Below are 15,712 nucleotides of genomic sequence, written 5' to 3'. Positions count from 1 at the left end.
CTAGATTGATTGAAGAGATCGAAATCAAAAGATTTGCCTTCTGAATCGAGCTTATCTAGTGTAAATTAGCGCTATGTCATTTGCAAACTACTGCATAGTAGCTAGGGTGTTACCTATGTCAGTGCGGCTAGGAAGTAAGGTTTCATCTATGCACACCTAAATAATGGCGGCTGGTTATTTCTTATCATTTAAAAAAAAAGTGAGAAGAAGAGGTTTTATTCATATAAATACATATTTTAAGTAAAATAGGGTTCAAATTATGGCATGAAAAATTAGGATTAGAGATGTCAAAATAGGCTTAGCCCATGGGGTTGGCCCAACCTAATCTTTTGTTGAGATAGAATTTTTTAAGTTAAAACTAAAAAATCAATTAACAAGACATATTTTAGTATCATATATGCATATTTCTACCTTTAGTTTTAAAAATTACATATAATACCACTTTTTAATAATTATATCATATATTTTAAAAAATTAAATCAAATACACAAATCTCTTATCAGTATGATATTTGAATAATTATTTCTTAACTAATGGAATACTAACAAATCAAATTTTACTTTCTCTCACATCACATCCATTGTTTGCATGTACTAAATTCAGAACATCTTCTTGATAATATTCATTTAACATTATTCAAGGAGGTAAATTAAGATTTTATTTCATTTTTCGCTCATATTTTAATGTATCTATATACGATTGTGACACGTATTTGATTTGATTATTTCATGTATCTAAGTATTTTTTATATGAATTCTATAGATATTTCATATACATGTATCTAATATGATAAATAGTGTATCTGAAACTGTAAAAAAAATATTTTCTTAACAAAAAATTAGTAAATTACAATGTAATAGTTTGCATCATGTATCTAAAGAAAAAATAAGATATAAAAAGCAACTTTCCATACCTAAACTAAAAGTATCTAAGACTATTCAAATCTTTTATTACAGAGGAAAAAAATGAAATCAAACAATTGATATATCCGACGCAAAAATTATTTCACCATCCAATAATTTTCTCTGTAGTTGTTACGCATGATGAATACAAGCCAAAATCAGATTTGTGTCTTTTTATTCCATAAACAAATTCATTTTCATTTCGTTCCAAATTTTAATTGGAGGCGAATTGTTTTTCACCATGTATATGATCTCTAGAACATTACGACTAATTTCATATCACACACTATATCTGGTCATAATTGCTTTAGTACATAACTATAAGATGTAAAACTAGCAATCTTTCCCATAAGATCCGTAGTTTGTCTAGAGTTACATTCTCCTTCCATAGAAACATGATTTGCAAAAAAGGTTGGATAACTGGAATAGGTCAAAAGCTAAAGTAAATTTTTCAAAATTGAGTCCCAAACATTATGATTGCAATCGATTTGTAGTTTCATGGAAATACATTCAACAAGATCATGATAAGTCACATTATCCCTGAGAAGTATTTCATTGATCCTCATGAAGATATTGATCATTTTGAAAAAATTATCAAATGCAAGAAACAAAGTAAAAATTGTTTTCGATCAGAGAATTATTGTGGTTTTAGGATTTCGTTATTTTAGAAGGATTTTGTTAGAACTGATATGCATGAATCTGCAAATCAGTATGAGTTATTAATTAAGCATAATTACTTCTTTATTTAAGTAAATCCGTTAAGTACGTTTAATTTAAAATTACTAAAACATGTATCTCTTTAATTCAAATTGTCGGATATATGTATTCGACGAACAAGATATGGTATATGATGTAATTATTGAAACTATCTTGAATTCTAGTAATTAGGTTCTAAGCTAGTGGGATTATGTAATTTGCTCTTAAAATTATGGTTTATAAGTCTGACTCATATTAATCCTATAGGCTGGGCCATAGTCGACGCATGGACCAAAACTATTCATTTAAGAGTAGTTTATAGAAATCTCATTAGTGTATGAGCCAATTAATTTGTATAATATGTATTTGTATAAAGCAAGAAAAACAAAAGAGAACTAGGAATGGGAAAATCTATATTTGCATAATTATAAGTGTATGACGAAAATATATTTATTCATATTTCTATATACAATTTTCTCTCGTTTTATACAAACACATTTATACATTTGTATTTATATAAAAGCAAGAGAGGCGAGGGAGAGACTGACGAGAGTAGCAAGCGAAAAACCTAGAGAGAGGCGAATGACAACTATTTGTTAGGTTACAATTAAATTAAACTGTGATTATAATATTTAATTTGGATTACTAGTTCGTTATTATATACCATTTTTCTTTTAAAATACCCTGTCTTTCGAAGAATTTAAGGATAGACTTTCTTTCCTGCTCTCTGACTCTTTGGGTTTTCTTTTTATTTGTTAATTTAAAATTATTATAATTATATTAGAAGAGTTTATTAAAGTTTGGAGATACACCTATTTGGGATAAAATGTTCTTAAAGATAACGTAGTTGACTGACTGAAGCAATGAAAATTATCTACGACTCTTATGATCCAATAATGTTCATAAGATATTGAAAAAAAGGGTCCGTAATATATACAAACTTTGATCGAAATTGTTATTATGATACTAAATTTTGCAAAAGATCTTTTACTCCTACAGTATTTAATAGTGTATTTTAAAGGTATATGTATCCACGTGGATATAAAAAATATTGCATAACTATAAATAGTAATGTGTCTACGTGGACACATTTATAACTTTATAATACACTATTAAATAGTTCGAGAGGGGGTGGTGTAAAAAATAGACTATTAATTAGTTAGAAGAGTAAAAAGTCCTCCATAAAGTTTGATATAGTAATAATAATTTCGATCAAACTTAAAATATTTTTCAAATATTTAACAAAACAATAAAATAAAATATAGGATTAAGCTCCACTCTTTTTCATTTTCTTTCTTTATCTCTCTCATTCTTTCATCAAAAGTATATCTAAGCCATAAATAAATATTAGTTATAACTTACAAGGGACTTGGATGTTTCATTAACCACCACTAATGTATTGTTGATATACCCTACACATAAAATGCATACACATGATATACAGAATACAACAAAACAACTGTGTCCAAATTATATGCAAGTGTATATTTTGACAAGATTGTATACATCAATAAATTTGTGTATGAGTTGCATGTCTTGGTTGTTCGTACAAATTTTTTGTGTTGAAAATTAACTACAGCCAAAGAAAAAAATAATAATTTTATTAATGTATTTTGTGGAGACCAGTTATTTTGTTTGTTTGATGCTTCTTTGCTATTATTTTTTTTGTGATACAAGGATCTTTAGTACCATATTTCTCAAATCACACGATAATTTGGATCTCTTAGAAATGTATTTTGATCATTAAAAATATTGGACAATACTTTACTATTTTGAGTTGATCTTCGAAAATAACCTTTTGATAATGCTATTTCAAAAGCTTAATGAATGCTTTAAAGAAGTCATGCATCATCCCTCTATTTATAAATGTTAAGGCAGACAACAAGTGTTAATCAACTCTCTTTAACACATTTTGATTGGTTCATGTTTATCACAAATGCAACGTGATAAGACTATATTTTATCGGCCTTAACATGTCATTTTGAATACTATTGATTCTTGAATTTGAACGATATGATCGTGTTGATCTTGAATTTGACGGAAATATCAAGTTACTTGACATATATCACGACTTTAGGCTTTGAAATGAAATAAATTTTAATTTGGAAAGTAAAATAGATTACTTAATTTGTGAAGTTCAAATAAACCATTGTATCAAATAATTTTGAATTAAGTTCAAATATATATGGACTAAACTAAAAAATTTTACATGTCTATATTAACTAAATAGTAAATATTAGTACCAATTTTTGAGGAAACGCCAGTATATAAATAAGTTGTATATTGTTTTTATAACTAATGTATTATTGGAGCTTGGATGTAAAATAATATACACTCTAAAATGCATATAGATGGTGTACAAAATACAACAACATAATTGTATACAAATCATATGCAAATCGTATATTTTCATCATATTATATATAACAAAACTCATATCCTAGTTGTAAGTTTTGATTATTCGTAATAAAATTTCAAATGTTGAATTTAACTATAAATAAAGAAAAAATTGTTACTTTATTGATAAACTTTGTTGAGTACAATTACATTGTACTTTGGATTTTTCTCCGCTAATTTCTTTTGGTAATTTGATGACCTTCAATAATATATTTCTCAAATTATATGATAATTGGTAATTTGACGACCTTCAATAATATATATCTCAAATTATATGATAATCGAAATGCTAAACAACACTTCGAACTAATTAGTCAATGATAATATATTTTTCAATGCTAACGTATGTTCTCAAAAAGTTATGTAATCTCTCTATTTATATTTGTAGAAATAGACAATCTATATTTTAGTAAGGGAAAAGGTCAAATATGCCATCGAACTTTTAGAAAAGACATATTTATGTCATCAGTTAAAATTTTGGCTTATTTATGTCATTCTCGTTAAAGAAAAGATTCATTCATGCTATTATTTTATAACGGTGGTTATGCAAAACCATTTTTGATATGTGGCCAAATTATAATTCAATCACGTCATCACTTTATTTAATAAAAAAAGTCAAAAAAAAATTAATTCAATTTTTTTTTTCAGAATCATGATTTTTTTATTTAAAAAAATTGATGATGTGGCCGAATTATAATTGGCCACATGTTAAAAATGGTTTCACAAAACCACAGTTAAAAAACAATGACATGAATGAACATTTTCTTTAACAGTAATGACATAAATGATCCAAAGTTTTAACTGAAGACATAAATGAGCCTTTTCTGAAAGTTCGATGAGATATTTGAGCCTTTTAAACTCTATTATCACATTCTGGATCGTGTATTTCTAACGAATATTATTGTGATTAGACTATTATCACATCATTTAAACATATATAATTTATTATAATTACATATAAATTTATTATTTGACTAAATATTTTTTCTATAAAATTTAAAAATACCCTGATTATTCAATAATAATATAAATTTATATAAAATCATTTTAAAATGTAATAATATCAATATAATATATATATTTTTTCAATATGACAATGTTCGATTCGATCCATTTTAATTAATTTTAAGAAAATTATAACACCCTTTGTTGACGATATTAAATAACACTCAAATTAAGTCATAGTAGAATCTGTTTATTATGTTTTATGCATGATAAAATAAGAATCAAAATACATATATTAAAAAAAAAGAGTTAGGAAAATTTTTAAACACAAAAGTACCCTTAAGAAATATTTATTAATTTCACTATAAAATTTAAAATTATATTTATTCAGTATTTAATTTATGATATTAACTTATATCAGGATAAATTATAAACCAAAGTTCCCAAATACTAAATTAGGAAGGAGAATCTACTTTAATTTAATTTAATTCATCATTCATTCTACACCGTTGATTTATTACACGATCCAACGGTCCAAATTCACGATCTGCGTCATCCAATATCAACCAATGAACATCTAGCTCAAACTCCTATATAAATAAATCTCTTCATCCCTTTCACTTCACACTATTCAAACCCCAAAATCCCCCAAATTTTCCCTTCAATGGCTCCAAAGGCAGAGAAGAAGCCATCAGCTGAGAAAGCTCCTAAGGCCGGCAAGAAGCTGCCGAAGGACGGCGGAGCTGCTGCTGCTGGAGACAAGAAGAAGAAGAAATCGAAGAAGTCGATTGAGACATACAAGATCTACATCTTCAAGGTGTTGAAGCAGGTTCATCCAGATATAGGTATTTCAAGTAAGGCTATGGGAATCATGAACAGCTTCATCAATGATATCTTCGAGAAGCTTGCTCAGGAATCATCCAGGCTTGCTAGGTACAACAAAAAGCCTACCATCACTTCTCGGGAGATTCAAACTGCTGTTCGATTGGTCCTTCCCGGTGAATTGGCTAAGCACGCCGTCTCTGAGGGTACTAAAGCTGTTACCAAATTCACTAGCTCTTAGATTTAGATTTGTTTGTTTTCTGTCGATTTTTCTGTTGGATTTATGATTTTCGATTAGATTTGGTGTGAAGAACAGAAGAATTGAATATAGAATAGATTTGATTGAGTTCAGTAAATGAAATTGTTATATCCAAATTTTCTATTCTAATAGTTCATTTTTGTGCTCATGACCTCTTTTATCTCTACAAATGTTAGTAAACAAAGGTTGAAACGATTTGCATCTACAATATATTTGCATTTCTGAAGATTTCAGTTACACAAATGGTAGTACTTCCAATGAATTGAAACATAAATCTAAGCTCCAGGAACAAACTTAGTGGCGTAAACCCAAGCATTGTTAGCCACAGGGTTGTCAAGGTGATCTAATAGGTTTTCAAGAGGGCCTTTACCGGTAACAATAGCTTGAACGAAGAATCCAAACATGGAGAACATAGCTAGTCTTCCGTTTTTGATTTCCTTTACCTTGAGTTCAGCAAATGTGGTAGGGTCATCCGCAAGGCCGAGTGGGTCAAAATATTGGCCACCGGGGTATAAGTCGTTGCCTTCTCCAACGCCTGGAAGTCCGTTGATTCTGAAACCTTCAACAAGTCCCATAAGCACCACTTGGAAACCTAGCACAGCTAGAATACTCTGAGCATGGACAAGGTTAGGGTTTCCCAAGTAGTCAAGTCCACCGTCACTGAAGATTTGTGATCCTGCTTTGAACCATACTGGTTCTTTGAAGTCTACCTTCACCCATTTTTCAAGAACTTCGGGGAAAATGCAACCTAGTGCACCAAGCATTGCCCATCTTCCATGGATAACCTATATAGTTCAATGTCACTAAGCAAAATGAGTGGCGTCTGAGGAAGGTAGGACGTATGCAAATCTTAGTTCTCTTTTTGGTAAGTGTGAGTGAACAAATAACTGTACCTCAAGAGCTCTGTTCTTGGCAAAGGCCTCGGGATCAGCGGATAAACCAGCAGTGTCCCATCCGTAGTCACCAGGGAACTCTCCGTTCAAGTAAGAAGGAGTTTGAGCAGAAAAGGGTCCCAAGTACTTAACACGGTCAGGTCCGTACCACAAATCATTACTCTAATAAGATGAGAGGAAAAAAAATACAAGTCACATCAAATCCAGTAGGAAAAGGAAAAAAAAAGGTATGCACAAGCTCTCGCGTCTGAGGTCCGAGAAGGATACTGCAAGAAACTGTTTCCATAGCTTGCGAATACCAAGATAAACTAGCATAAAAACTAAAACATGGAGAAAAGAAAAGAGAATATAATGTATATATACCATGGTGAATCTGGCAGAGCCCATGGCAACAACATCTCTAAGAGGGTTAGCATTTTTGGTTTGGCCCAAAAATGGTGTTGCTTTAACAACTGTGGTGGAGCTAGCTGTTGCTGCCATTGATGCCATTTTCTTCAACTTCTCAAAATATATTTTGTGCTTGGGCAAATGTGGATATGGTTCTAAAGAGGGAATTGGTTGTTATTTGTATAGAGAAAATGAGAATCCTACGTGGGTGGCTAATATTGCACAAGTAGAAATTGTGGTTGGAGATGTTTTGTGTAGTGTTGATTAACCAATCACAAGGCTTGAAGAGATATGAACTATATCTCCAAGTTATATCATCCTATCTTGATTTTTTAAAAATCTTTTTTCTTATATTGCAAAATAATCGAGGCCTAAAGTGGAGAATACTAATTATATTACTATCTTACAATAAAAATTCAAAATAACTAATTTTCAATTTCTATAATTTAAAAAGAGATAATTGTAATAAACTTGAAGTATCACTTTTTTTTTGTGAGTTTTTATATGAACAATTAGTGTTTGCATTTTCTATCAAAACTATTATCAAATATTTATCAAACCAGGTCTTGAAATTAATGAGATGGCTATCATATGGATGAAATTTTATGCGCGAATAATGTTGTTGCACGCTTTTTGGGAACTGTATTCAAATACTTGTTCTAGTCAGTTTTATGGTGTGTTTTAATATATAGTTAGTGATTATTCAACTAGTACAAACAAACACATGATATTTCAGGAATGAAACTCGCAAAAAGCGATAATTCAAATGTGGTTTTAATTGTTGTCTCTTGAAAAATAGCAATTATTTAGATGTTTTAAATTTATAACTCACAAGAAAATCTTTAGAATATACCCCTCGAGTTTGAAATTCGAAGGGCCATAAAAGTGATTATTTGTACAAAACAAACACATTTTATATAGTCAAAATAGTGATCAACTTGCAGTTACATCGACTATTATATCGGATACATGCTACTTCCACGAGCATATAACTCCGCTCACCACAGAACACAGCAATGTAATACTTACGCATATACTCTTAAAAGCACATATTACTATTCACAAGCAGATCTTAAGAATACAAGAAGGAATCAAAGATATGGAATTTTTACTGAAAAGAATGCAAATTAAGCAAAGCCAGATAAGGTTCCGATATGAATACACACAGATTGATCACCACTCTCCAGTCAATCCTTCGACAAACCAAATACGAGGACAAAAGTAGCAAGAACAGCCTGCAATGCAACACAGAATGGTATTATTACATTACATGAGACATTAAGTTGCTATATGCAAATTGGCAGAATTCTATGGTTTTGTTTTTCAAATTCTGATTAAGTCGAAAAACCTAGACTTTGTAGGCAAAAACACATCATCAATTAATACATTTGTTGCCCAAGAAAAAAGATTACTTACAGCAATGGTGGACACGATGTATCCTGGTTTCTCTCGAGGATCAATTTGTGCACAAAGAAGGACAAATGCAGCTAGGTACCAAGGGATGCCAGCAAGAAGGAAACCAATAATGAACCTTCAAAAAGATGAAATCAAATTGAAACAGACAGCTAAGAATCATCGAAAGTGAGATACCTTGAAATACATAAGGTCAAATTGCAGGATTCTAGTATCTAAATCAACTGATACCAGGCAAGGCAAGACAAACTTTCTAATGTCAATCTTACCAATGTTCGCTAAACATCAACAAATCTATATAGTAACTATCGATACATTCAAATTCAACTAACATGTTCAACAGAAAGTTCTTGTGTCGTCCATTATTCTATCACAGGTCCCTTGGCCTGTTATTTATCTCTACTGCCAAAGCACTTTCTTAGACGATGAAGCACAAGAATGCTGCATCATTTGGTTTTGGGCCTTCTCGACAACAACTACGCCTCAGAGCACCCAAGGTTGTGGCCTAGTGGTCCATGAAATGGGCTGAATACCATGAGTCTCAGGTTCAAATCCCGGTATAGATAAAAATACTAGGTGATTTCTTCCCATATGTCCTAAATTTGGTGATAGAATTACCTAGTACCTGCTGTTTGGTGGGAGGTGACAAGAGCGAAACAACTGAACAAGTCAGGGTCAGCACAATTCCAACTAAAAATGAGAAACCCTGTAGGGAAAAGAATATCTCCAGTATATTTGAAGCTTCAAGCCACTAAATACTATGTTCGAATAATCCACTTTTTCTTTCAATGATTCTTTTAAAGCTACTAACTCTCCCAAAATATGCTCTCTTGGAGGAGAACATGAATGATCAAGGGCACGATTTCCAGCACCCTTTCAAGGAACATTCAAGATTGTTAGTTTGTTTACTTCTCATCGATTTTCTTGTACTTTGATGGTATGCACTTGGAGATACAATCATTAGCTCTAGAATCGCCAGGCACATTACCCTATACTAATCAAGACAAGAAACAACAAATGTTGTGTCTTCCTTGTGGAGAAAAGATGCATAAATCCAGAGAATATAAGATAAAGTAGAGTGATAAAAAAGACAGTCCATCACTTAGCCTCTGATATCCATTTGAGTAAGTTTGTAAAGTAATATTAGTGATATAGCCAGATTGAAACTTGTATAGGAGATAACTAGTATGCAAGAAGCATATGTTACTAAAAGCACAAATCAACATGAACCACCAATAATTCAACTCGAATTCTGATTATTTAAGGAGAAGAAAAATGGATCTTACAAGAACCATCCGAGACCAATGCCACAGCAAGGAAGGCGATGATGTCTCTCGGGTCTTCCTTCAGGATCAGGAGCAGTATAACCTAAAAAATCAGCAAAAGATGGCAGAAAATTGTAAATAACACTAGTTTTGAACTTCTGATAGATAAACAATACTGATGTTACAAATGATAGAACTCATCGATAGTCTCCTCATACCGCCTTAAAAATATAATCCTACAAGATAATCTCTCTTCATAGAATATGTAAAGTTAATCATTTGTAACACTAGGTTGAACTGTAGCTAATCGATAAATCAACTAAGCTTTAATCCAGACTATCTGAGGTCAGGATAGGCGTAGGCATATTCAGTACAAAATCGATTGAACCCAACATTTTCGACATGGAACATAAAATATATATGTTAAAAAAATCACTAAAATCAAATTATGTACCTATAATTTCAAAAGGGTAATGAGTTCATGGGTAAGACTAAACCATGAAATTTAAATCCTGAATCCGCCTCTGAGTTATGAATTATGCTTCTACGAAAAATTATCATTTGCTACTTGTACAACCTACCACGAGTTTCTTATGGCTTCATTTCACATTTCAAGTTAGTTCAACAGTATTTTCCATATCAAAGTCAAATCCACCCTAAACCATGGAAATAACATCAAAGACAAAGCCAGGATTTTTAATTTACGAGTTCTGAATCACAATCCTTTTTGCTTAATTAGTTCTAAATAGATCATAAGTTTGAGCCAGTTCTCCGATCTAAGGGTGGCTCCACCCAAATCAAAAACAATTTTTAAAACCCGGTCTCGACTAGTTTTAGGGAGAAATTTCATTTTTCACTTACAAAAAGTTCAATTTTTTTCCAAGCATATCGAAAAACACAAACTCAAATTACAACATTCACAACTTCAAAAACTCAAATTTTCAAGTTTCAAACTTCAAAATGGATAAAGTACAGGAGCAAGAACCTGGAACAGCCTGATAACCATGAGCATAGTATTCAGGCGTAGGTGCTCCCATAGCGCCAGGAGGCGGAACTGGCTGAGGAAATCCCATCACCGGTTGAGAAGATGCTTGAAAAGTTCCATACTCCGGTGGCGGCACCGGTACCGCCACCGCCTCCGGTTGGTGTTCTCCGTGGTGGTGATGGTGTTCTCCGTGGTGGTGATGGTGTAGGAAGTGGTGGTGATGATGACTCTCTTTACCTTCTTCACTCATTGAATTTGAAAAAATTTAATTGTTGAATTTTTCTAAGTTTTGAGTTGGGAATTTTGGATCAACATTTATGTTTGATTGTTATTCGTTGGCTATGTAGTTATGATTGACTAATTATGAGCTTCCACGTGGATATGTCCAACTACATTTCAAATTATTTTAAGAAAAAAACTAATCTTGTGGTTTTTGGATAAGTATTGACAATGTTGAAAAGTGACTTGCGGAGGCGGAATTAGGTGAGGACTTATATATTTGAATAAATTCAGCAGTTTTTTTCGTAGATTTTATATTTGTATTAAATATATGTATACTGAAACGTGACCCCGCCAAATGAAATTAATTTAGAATCTCAAACTCCTGATCTTGGTTCCGCCTATGCGGCCACATGTTGGAGATGACAACATCCTAAACTATTAACAAGTCACTTATTAGCTATGACCTATGAATAAGTATTAAAACATAAATTTATTCTGTTGACGTGCTATTTCCTTTAGATTATTATTTATATAAAAATTGACCGGCATATAATAACAAAAGTTATTGATCGGATGATAAATATCTATCACTTTCAATTTTAAGTTTATGGTTCAATTTATTAAGAAAACAAAAAGGTAAAAGCTCTGAAGGAAGGGTAATTTAATAAAAAAAAATGATTTGGTGATATTTTGGTAGAATAGAGTGAGTCATTATGAAAGAATATGTGGTATTATGATGTATCATATGAACACAATATTATCAACATGAGTTTGCGGTAAACTGGTGGTTAGTGGGAGTCTTTCACCCTTAACCAGATGTCTCGGGTTTTGAGCTCTAGATATGAAGAAAATCATGTTTAGGAGTGTCAGCCTCGAATGAGCCCTGCAAAGCGCGATCTGAATTTAGTCAGAGCTCCAATGCAGGCTCCAGACACTGGATAGAAAAAAAATAAATATGAACACTCAATATTCATATTATCACAACAATTTAACAAAGTTCTTACTAACTGAATTGAATAAACCATTATTTAACATTTCCATCCAAACATACATAGTCAATTTGCACTTCTAAATGTGTATAGATTGCTCTCAATTTACAATTTCTGGCACAATGAAATGATCAAACCAGAGATCAAAGATCAGATTTCGTCTCTTGCAATCCACAAACCATGTTAGATGGAACCGCGATATCGATCATTTTTGGATATGACAAGTTCAAATCTGTATGGAAGAAAGTGATTTTCATAAGCAACTGATAATGAAAAAAAAAAAAAGCTATTGAGAGGAGACAAGGAAAAAAATCAAATGGCTAACTCACTTTGCATGATATTCTTGAATGTTTCCTGCAATATCGATAACAAGAATGAAACGAGGTTTTCTTAGAAAAAAGAAGAGAAATTAACAACAGACGCGTATAGTTAAAAACTTTATGTAAGTAGAGTCAGCTCTACGATGCAAATGAAAAGACGTGAGATGTTACTAATGGAACAACAAGTGAAAACAGAACAAGACTATCTAAACTCCCATCTTCGTCCACTTTGGTAGCTAAAGCCAGATCTTGTCCAAGTTTTTCGACTACAGAAGAAAGTGGATTGCTCATGTTCCCTCACACTTTAGCCACAGAGGGATGTGTTCCTCGTGAAACTAAAACGATAATAAGAACTACTGGTGTAGAAGTACCTTATCTTTTGACAGTCGTGGATTGTAAAGCATCTCCTCCCCCACTGTGCTGACCTGAAGAATAAAATGCACTATTGTAAACAATTTGAGAATCGCAACTTCATAACCTGGAAAAAAGATAATACATATATCCTTACGGTGAATCCCTTGTAGTCATGAGCAGGATATACTAATGTGTCTTTCGGCAATGTGAAAATCTGTTCAGACAAAATGGTAATGAATCAGCAACAGTAAGAATAAGAAAAGAATCGAACATTCGTGTTACTATATTTTTTGAAGGAAACAGATACTATATCCTTGCCTGCGAATGGACAGAATCATATAATTTGTCTGAACTTCCACCCTGCAGGAAAATAAGAAAAATGATTAAAATTTGATTCTAATAGAAAACAAAACTTTATTTCATTTCCTGAAGTCCATCTCGAACTACTAATGAGTAAAGGTTTCCATTTCATTCGACTAAAATCACGCACTACATCAGGAGGATGTACCTGAAAGTCCGTCCTTCCACATCCCCTTATCAATAGAGCATCACCAGTAAATGCCATCCTTGGCTGAGGCTGATCGACTCCATCTCCAGTAACATAGGTAATACAGCCTAACGTATGACCGGGAGTTGCACGAACCTGCAATGAAGAAGGAAGGTAGATTTCAGCACTACAACCAAATATTCATGAATACTTTGGTAGGTGTCTTCATATAACTGATGGAGAATTATAACGAGTAACGACCAAGTAAGAGAGTCGATAGCTATTCTTCTTGTACTCCAGTGATCCCACGTCTGTACAACCGAGGGATGATTATGATGGTCTAAGCGAATCTACCCTAACAAGATTTGATGACTCAGTTGCACAACAAACTGTTAGTAATTGTCTGTGTTTGCAAGTCTATCAGACATGTATAATAACTACTACAACACGTATGACATGATTATTTCTTATAACTATATATGTATGTGTACCTCCAAATGAATATCTCCGATGTAGATATTATCACCAGGTTCAACAAAAAGATCAGCTTTTGCATTACTTGCTTTAGAAATGATTGATTTCACGCCAGGCACCTTAGTCTACAGCACCGAAAACAATAATGAAGCACCGGAAAACAGAAGAGGGACAGTTTTAGAAAAATGTAGGCAAATGAAGTATTATGTTCAAAGAAAATAAAGTCCGACCTTAATCAAGCCAGAGCCAGTGACATGATCAGCATGAACATGCGTGTTTATAGCGTATATAAGCTTCAATCCCAATTCTTTAACAAGTGCAAGATCACGATCCACTGTTCTGTCCACGGGGTCAATCAACTGCAGTTGGATTATATGTTACCATAAATTAAACTAAGCAAACCAATGAATCTCTACACCTTCAATTAAGAAGGCTAAGGTAATGTTGATCGTTAAAGTTATACAATTCTTATTTCTTTTTGCTTTCTAAATCCACCGATTAGCTAGCTAAAGTGAGTCTGTTCTTCTTAAAAAGTGAAAAAAGAGCTTCTACTAGTGAGATTCAAACACAAGTTTGTGTGTCTTGGCACTTCCAAGACGCCTGAAATCACCCTGATACATCACATTGTTGTGTCAAGGATGTCCAGAATATGTAATTTAACTACTTTGTTCATTATTGTACTTGTATATACAGTATAATTTTCCGACAAAGGGGTCTAATTGGACATCCTGACATGAGTGTAGCTATTGTGTGACTAATTCCACGGGGATACATGCTACCTCTCATCAACACAAGTACCATATATAACTCTATCTTACCTTCTATTTTTTAAAAAATAATTATGGTGTTCGAACCACCTAACATGCTGTAGACATCGAAATTTTACCGGATCCCATCATGATTCCAATCCATCTTCAAACTCCTAGGTCTATCTCACACCTTAAAAATGGGAGTTTAACACATTCTATTGAACAACATCTCGAATATTCCATAAAATTTTAGATATATATTTAGAAAGAGATCAAAACATCAAATATTAAGCACTAATAATTCATTAATAAAACCTAAACCTTTGTAGTCAATTTCCTATCACTTTAAAATTTACCGCAAACACGTGCACATAAATTAATTCTACCATATCTGCTACCTCCCACCAGTACATCAAAATACACATTTCCCAAGATTATCCAAATTAAAAATTGAACTAAATATATAAAAAAAATAATTTAAAAATTACCAGTGCTGGTTTATCAGGATGCAATGAATCAGCAAGAAGGTAAGTATAGGTAGATGATTCCTTCTCGAATAATTGACGAAAAATAAGTTTACAAGGCATGATTTGTGCTGAAAACGACGTAGTATAAGATTTAAAAGGAAGAAAAATATGGGGTTTTGGCAATAAAATGGAGATGCTAGAAAATGAAGAAGATGTAGAAAAATGAAAAAACATTTAATAAAAATGATTTTGTTATGAAACTATATAAATTTAGAAAAAGAAGAAATAGGGAGAAGAGAATAGACTTCTTGTAGTATATTCAGGATTCATACATCTTTTTTCAATCTTATTTACAATGAAGGAAGATCTGGGAAAATCTTACTTGTTCCTAAGTAGGATTCCTAACCATATCCTACTAGCACTCCACATAATTAGACATTCACTCACTGTAATACAAACCGTTTATAACATATTTTTCATTATGTAATAATAAAATGACAAATTTTAATTAAATATGCAATTGGTAGTGATTTTAACAATATTTAGTGCTTAACACGAAAGGTGATGCCACCTGTAATATTCTGGACAATTTTATTTAATTTGTTATGATATTTAAGAAGTATTAAAAATTAAATTATTTTTAATTATAATAAAATAATAATTTTTTGAAATAGACTAAGAAAATA

The 15,712-nt window shown here is 32.0% G+C and overlaps 4 protein-coding genes across 4 annotated transcripts; 1 reads left to right on the top strand and 3 right to left on the bottom strand.

Annotated features, from left to right (window-relative positions):
• The first annotated feature begins 5,604 nt into the window (after nucleotides 1-5,604).
• Nucleotides 5,605-6,169, top strand: LOC101244346 (histone H2B). The gene has a single exon (XM_004251791.4). It carries the CDS (start codon nucleotides 5,605-5,607, stop codon nucleotides 6,001-6,003), a length of 399 nt encoding a protein of 132 aa, XP_004251839.1. The 3' UTR covers nucleotides 6,004-6,169.
• A 47-nt stretch (nucleotides 6,170-6,216) lies between these two features.
• Nucleotides 6,217-7,450, bottom strand: CAB13 (chlorophyll a-b binding protein 13, chloroplastic). The gene is made up of 3 exons (NM_001309315.1): nucleotides 7,278-7,450; nucleotides 6,915-7,076; nucleotides 6,217-6,806 (listed from the first exon to the last, which is right to left on the bottom strand). The coding sequence occupies exons 1-3, from the start codon at nucleotides 7,401-7,403 to the stop codon at nucleotides 6,297-6,299; spliced, it is 798 nt and encodes a 265-aa protein (NP_001296244.1). The 5' UTR covers nucleotides 7,404-7,450; the 3' UTR covers nucleotides 6,217-6,296.
• Nucleotides 7,451-8,190: 740 nt separating this feature from the next.
• Nucleotides 8,191-11,431, bottom strand: LOC101244058 (large ribosomal subunit protein eL20z). Its single transcript, XM_004251790.5, has 4 exons — nucleotides 10,965-11,431; nucleotides 10,001-10,082; nucleotides 8,718-8,832; nucleotides 8,191-8,536 (listed from the first exon to the last, which is right to left on the bottom strand). Exons 1-4 carry the CDS (start codon nucleotides 11,212-11,214, stop codon nucleotides 8,489-8,491), a joined length of 495 nt encoding a protein of 164 aa, XP_004251838.1. The 5' UTR covers nucleotides 11,215-11,431; the 3' UTR covers nucleotides 8,191-8,488.
• A 724-nt stretch (nucleotides 11,432-12,155) lies between these two features.
• Nucleotides 12,156-15,507, bottom strand: LOC101268552 (persulfide dioxygenase ETHE1 homolog, mitochondrial-like). The gene is made up of 9 exons (XM_019211293.3): nucleotides 15,048-15,507; nucleotides 14,041-14,169; nucleotides 13,828-13,935; nucleotides 13,358-13,492; nucleotides 13,168-13,209; nucleotides 13,004-13,063; nucleotides 12,867-12,920; nucleotides 12,505-12,529; nucleotides 12,156-12,407 (listed from the first exon to the last, which is right to left on the bottom strand). The coding sequence occupies exons 1-9, from the start codon at nucleotides 15,258-15,260 to the stop codon at nucleotides 12,319-12,321; spliced, it is 855 nt and encodes a 284-aa protein (XP_019066838.2). The 5' UTR covers nucleotides 15,261-15,507; the 3' UTR covers nucleotides 12,156-12,318.
• Nucleotides 15,508-15,712: the final 205 nt, after the last annotated feature.

Source organism: Solanum lycopersicum, chromosome 12, assembly GCF_036512215.1.
Source record: "Solanum lycopersicum chromosome 12, SLM_r2.1".
Lineage (NCBI taxonomy): Eukaryota > Viridiplantae > Streptophyta > Magnoliopsida > Solanales > Solanaceae > Solanum > Solanum lycopersicum.
The sequence above is the reverse complement of the archived record's forward strand: the minus strand, read 5'-3'. Positions and strand labels throughout refer to the sequence as shown.

What these genes read in the sequence shown, in the direction of transcription:
- LOC101268552 (XM_019211293.3), bottom strand. Translation starts at nt 15,260, where the DNA reads ATGTTTTTTCATTTTTCTACATCTTCTTCATTTTCTAGCATCTCCATT. An exon ending in ATCCTGATAAACCAGCACTG is followed by an intron (nt 14,170 to 15,047) that starts GTAATTTTTAAA and finishes ATCCAACTGCAG; the next exon opens with TTGATTGACCCCGTGGACAG. An exon ending in GTGGAAGGACGGACTTTCAG is followed by an intron (nt 13,210 to 13,357) that starts GTACATCCTCCT and finishes ATTTTCCTGCAG; the next exon opens with GGTGGAAGTTCAGACAAATT.
- LOC101244058 (XM_004251790.5), bottom strand. Translation starts at nt 11,214, where the DNA reads ATGAGTGAAGAAGGTAAAGAGAGTCATCATCACCACCACTTCCTACAC. An exon ending in ATTGGTCTCGGATGGTTCTT is followed by an intron (nt 8,833 to 10,000) that starts GTAAGATCCATT and finishes ATCTTTTTGAAG; the next exon opens with GTTCATTATTGGTTTCCTTC. An exon ending in ACATCGTGTCCACCATTGCT is followed by an intron (nt 8,537 to 8,717) that starts GTAAGTAATCTT and finishes GTTGCATTGCAG; the next exon opens with GCTGTTCTTGCTACTTTTGT.
- LOC101244346 (XM_004251791.4), top strand. Translation starts at nt 5,605, where the DNA reads ATGGCTCCAAAGGCAGAGAAGAAGCCATCAGCTGAGAAAGCTCCTAAG.
- CAB13 (NM_001309315.1), bottom strand. Translation starts at nt 7,403, where the DNA reads ATGGCATCAATGGCAGCAACAGCTAGCTCCACCACAGTTGTTAAAGCA. An exon ending in GCTCTGCCAGATTCACCATG is followed by an intron (nt 7,077 to 7,277) that starts GTATATATACAT and finishes TCATCTTATTAG; the next exon opens with AGTAATGATTTGTGGTACGG. An exon ending in CCAAGAACAGAGCTCTTGAG is followed by an intron (nt 6,807 to 6,914) that starts GTACAGTTATTT and finishes TGAACTATATAG; the next exon opens with GTTATCCATGGAAGATGGGC.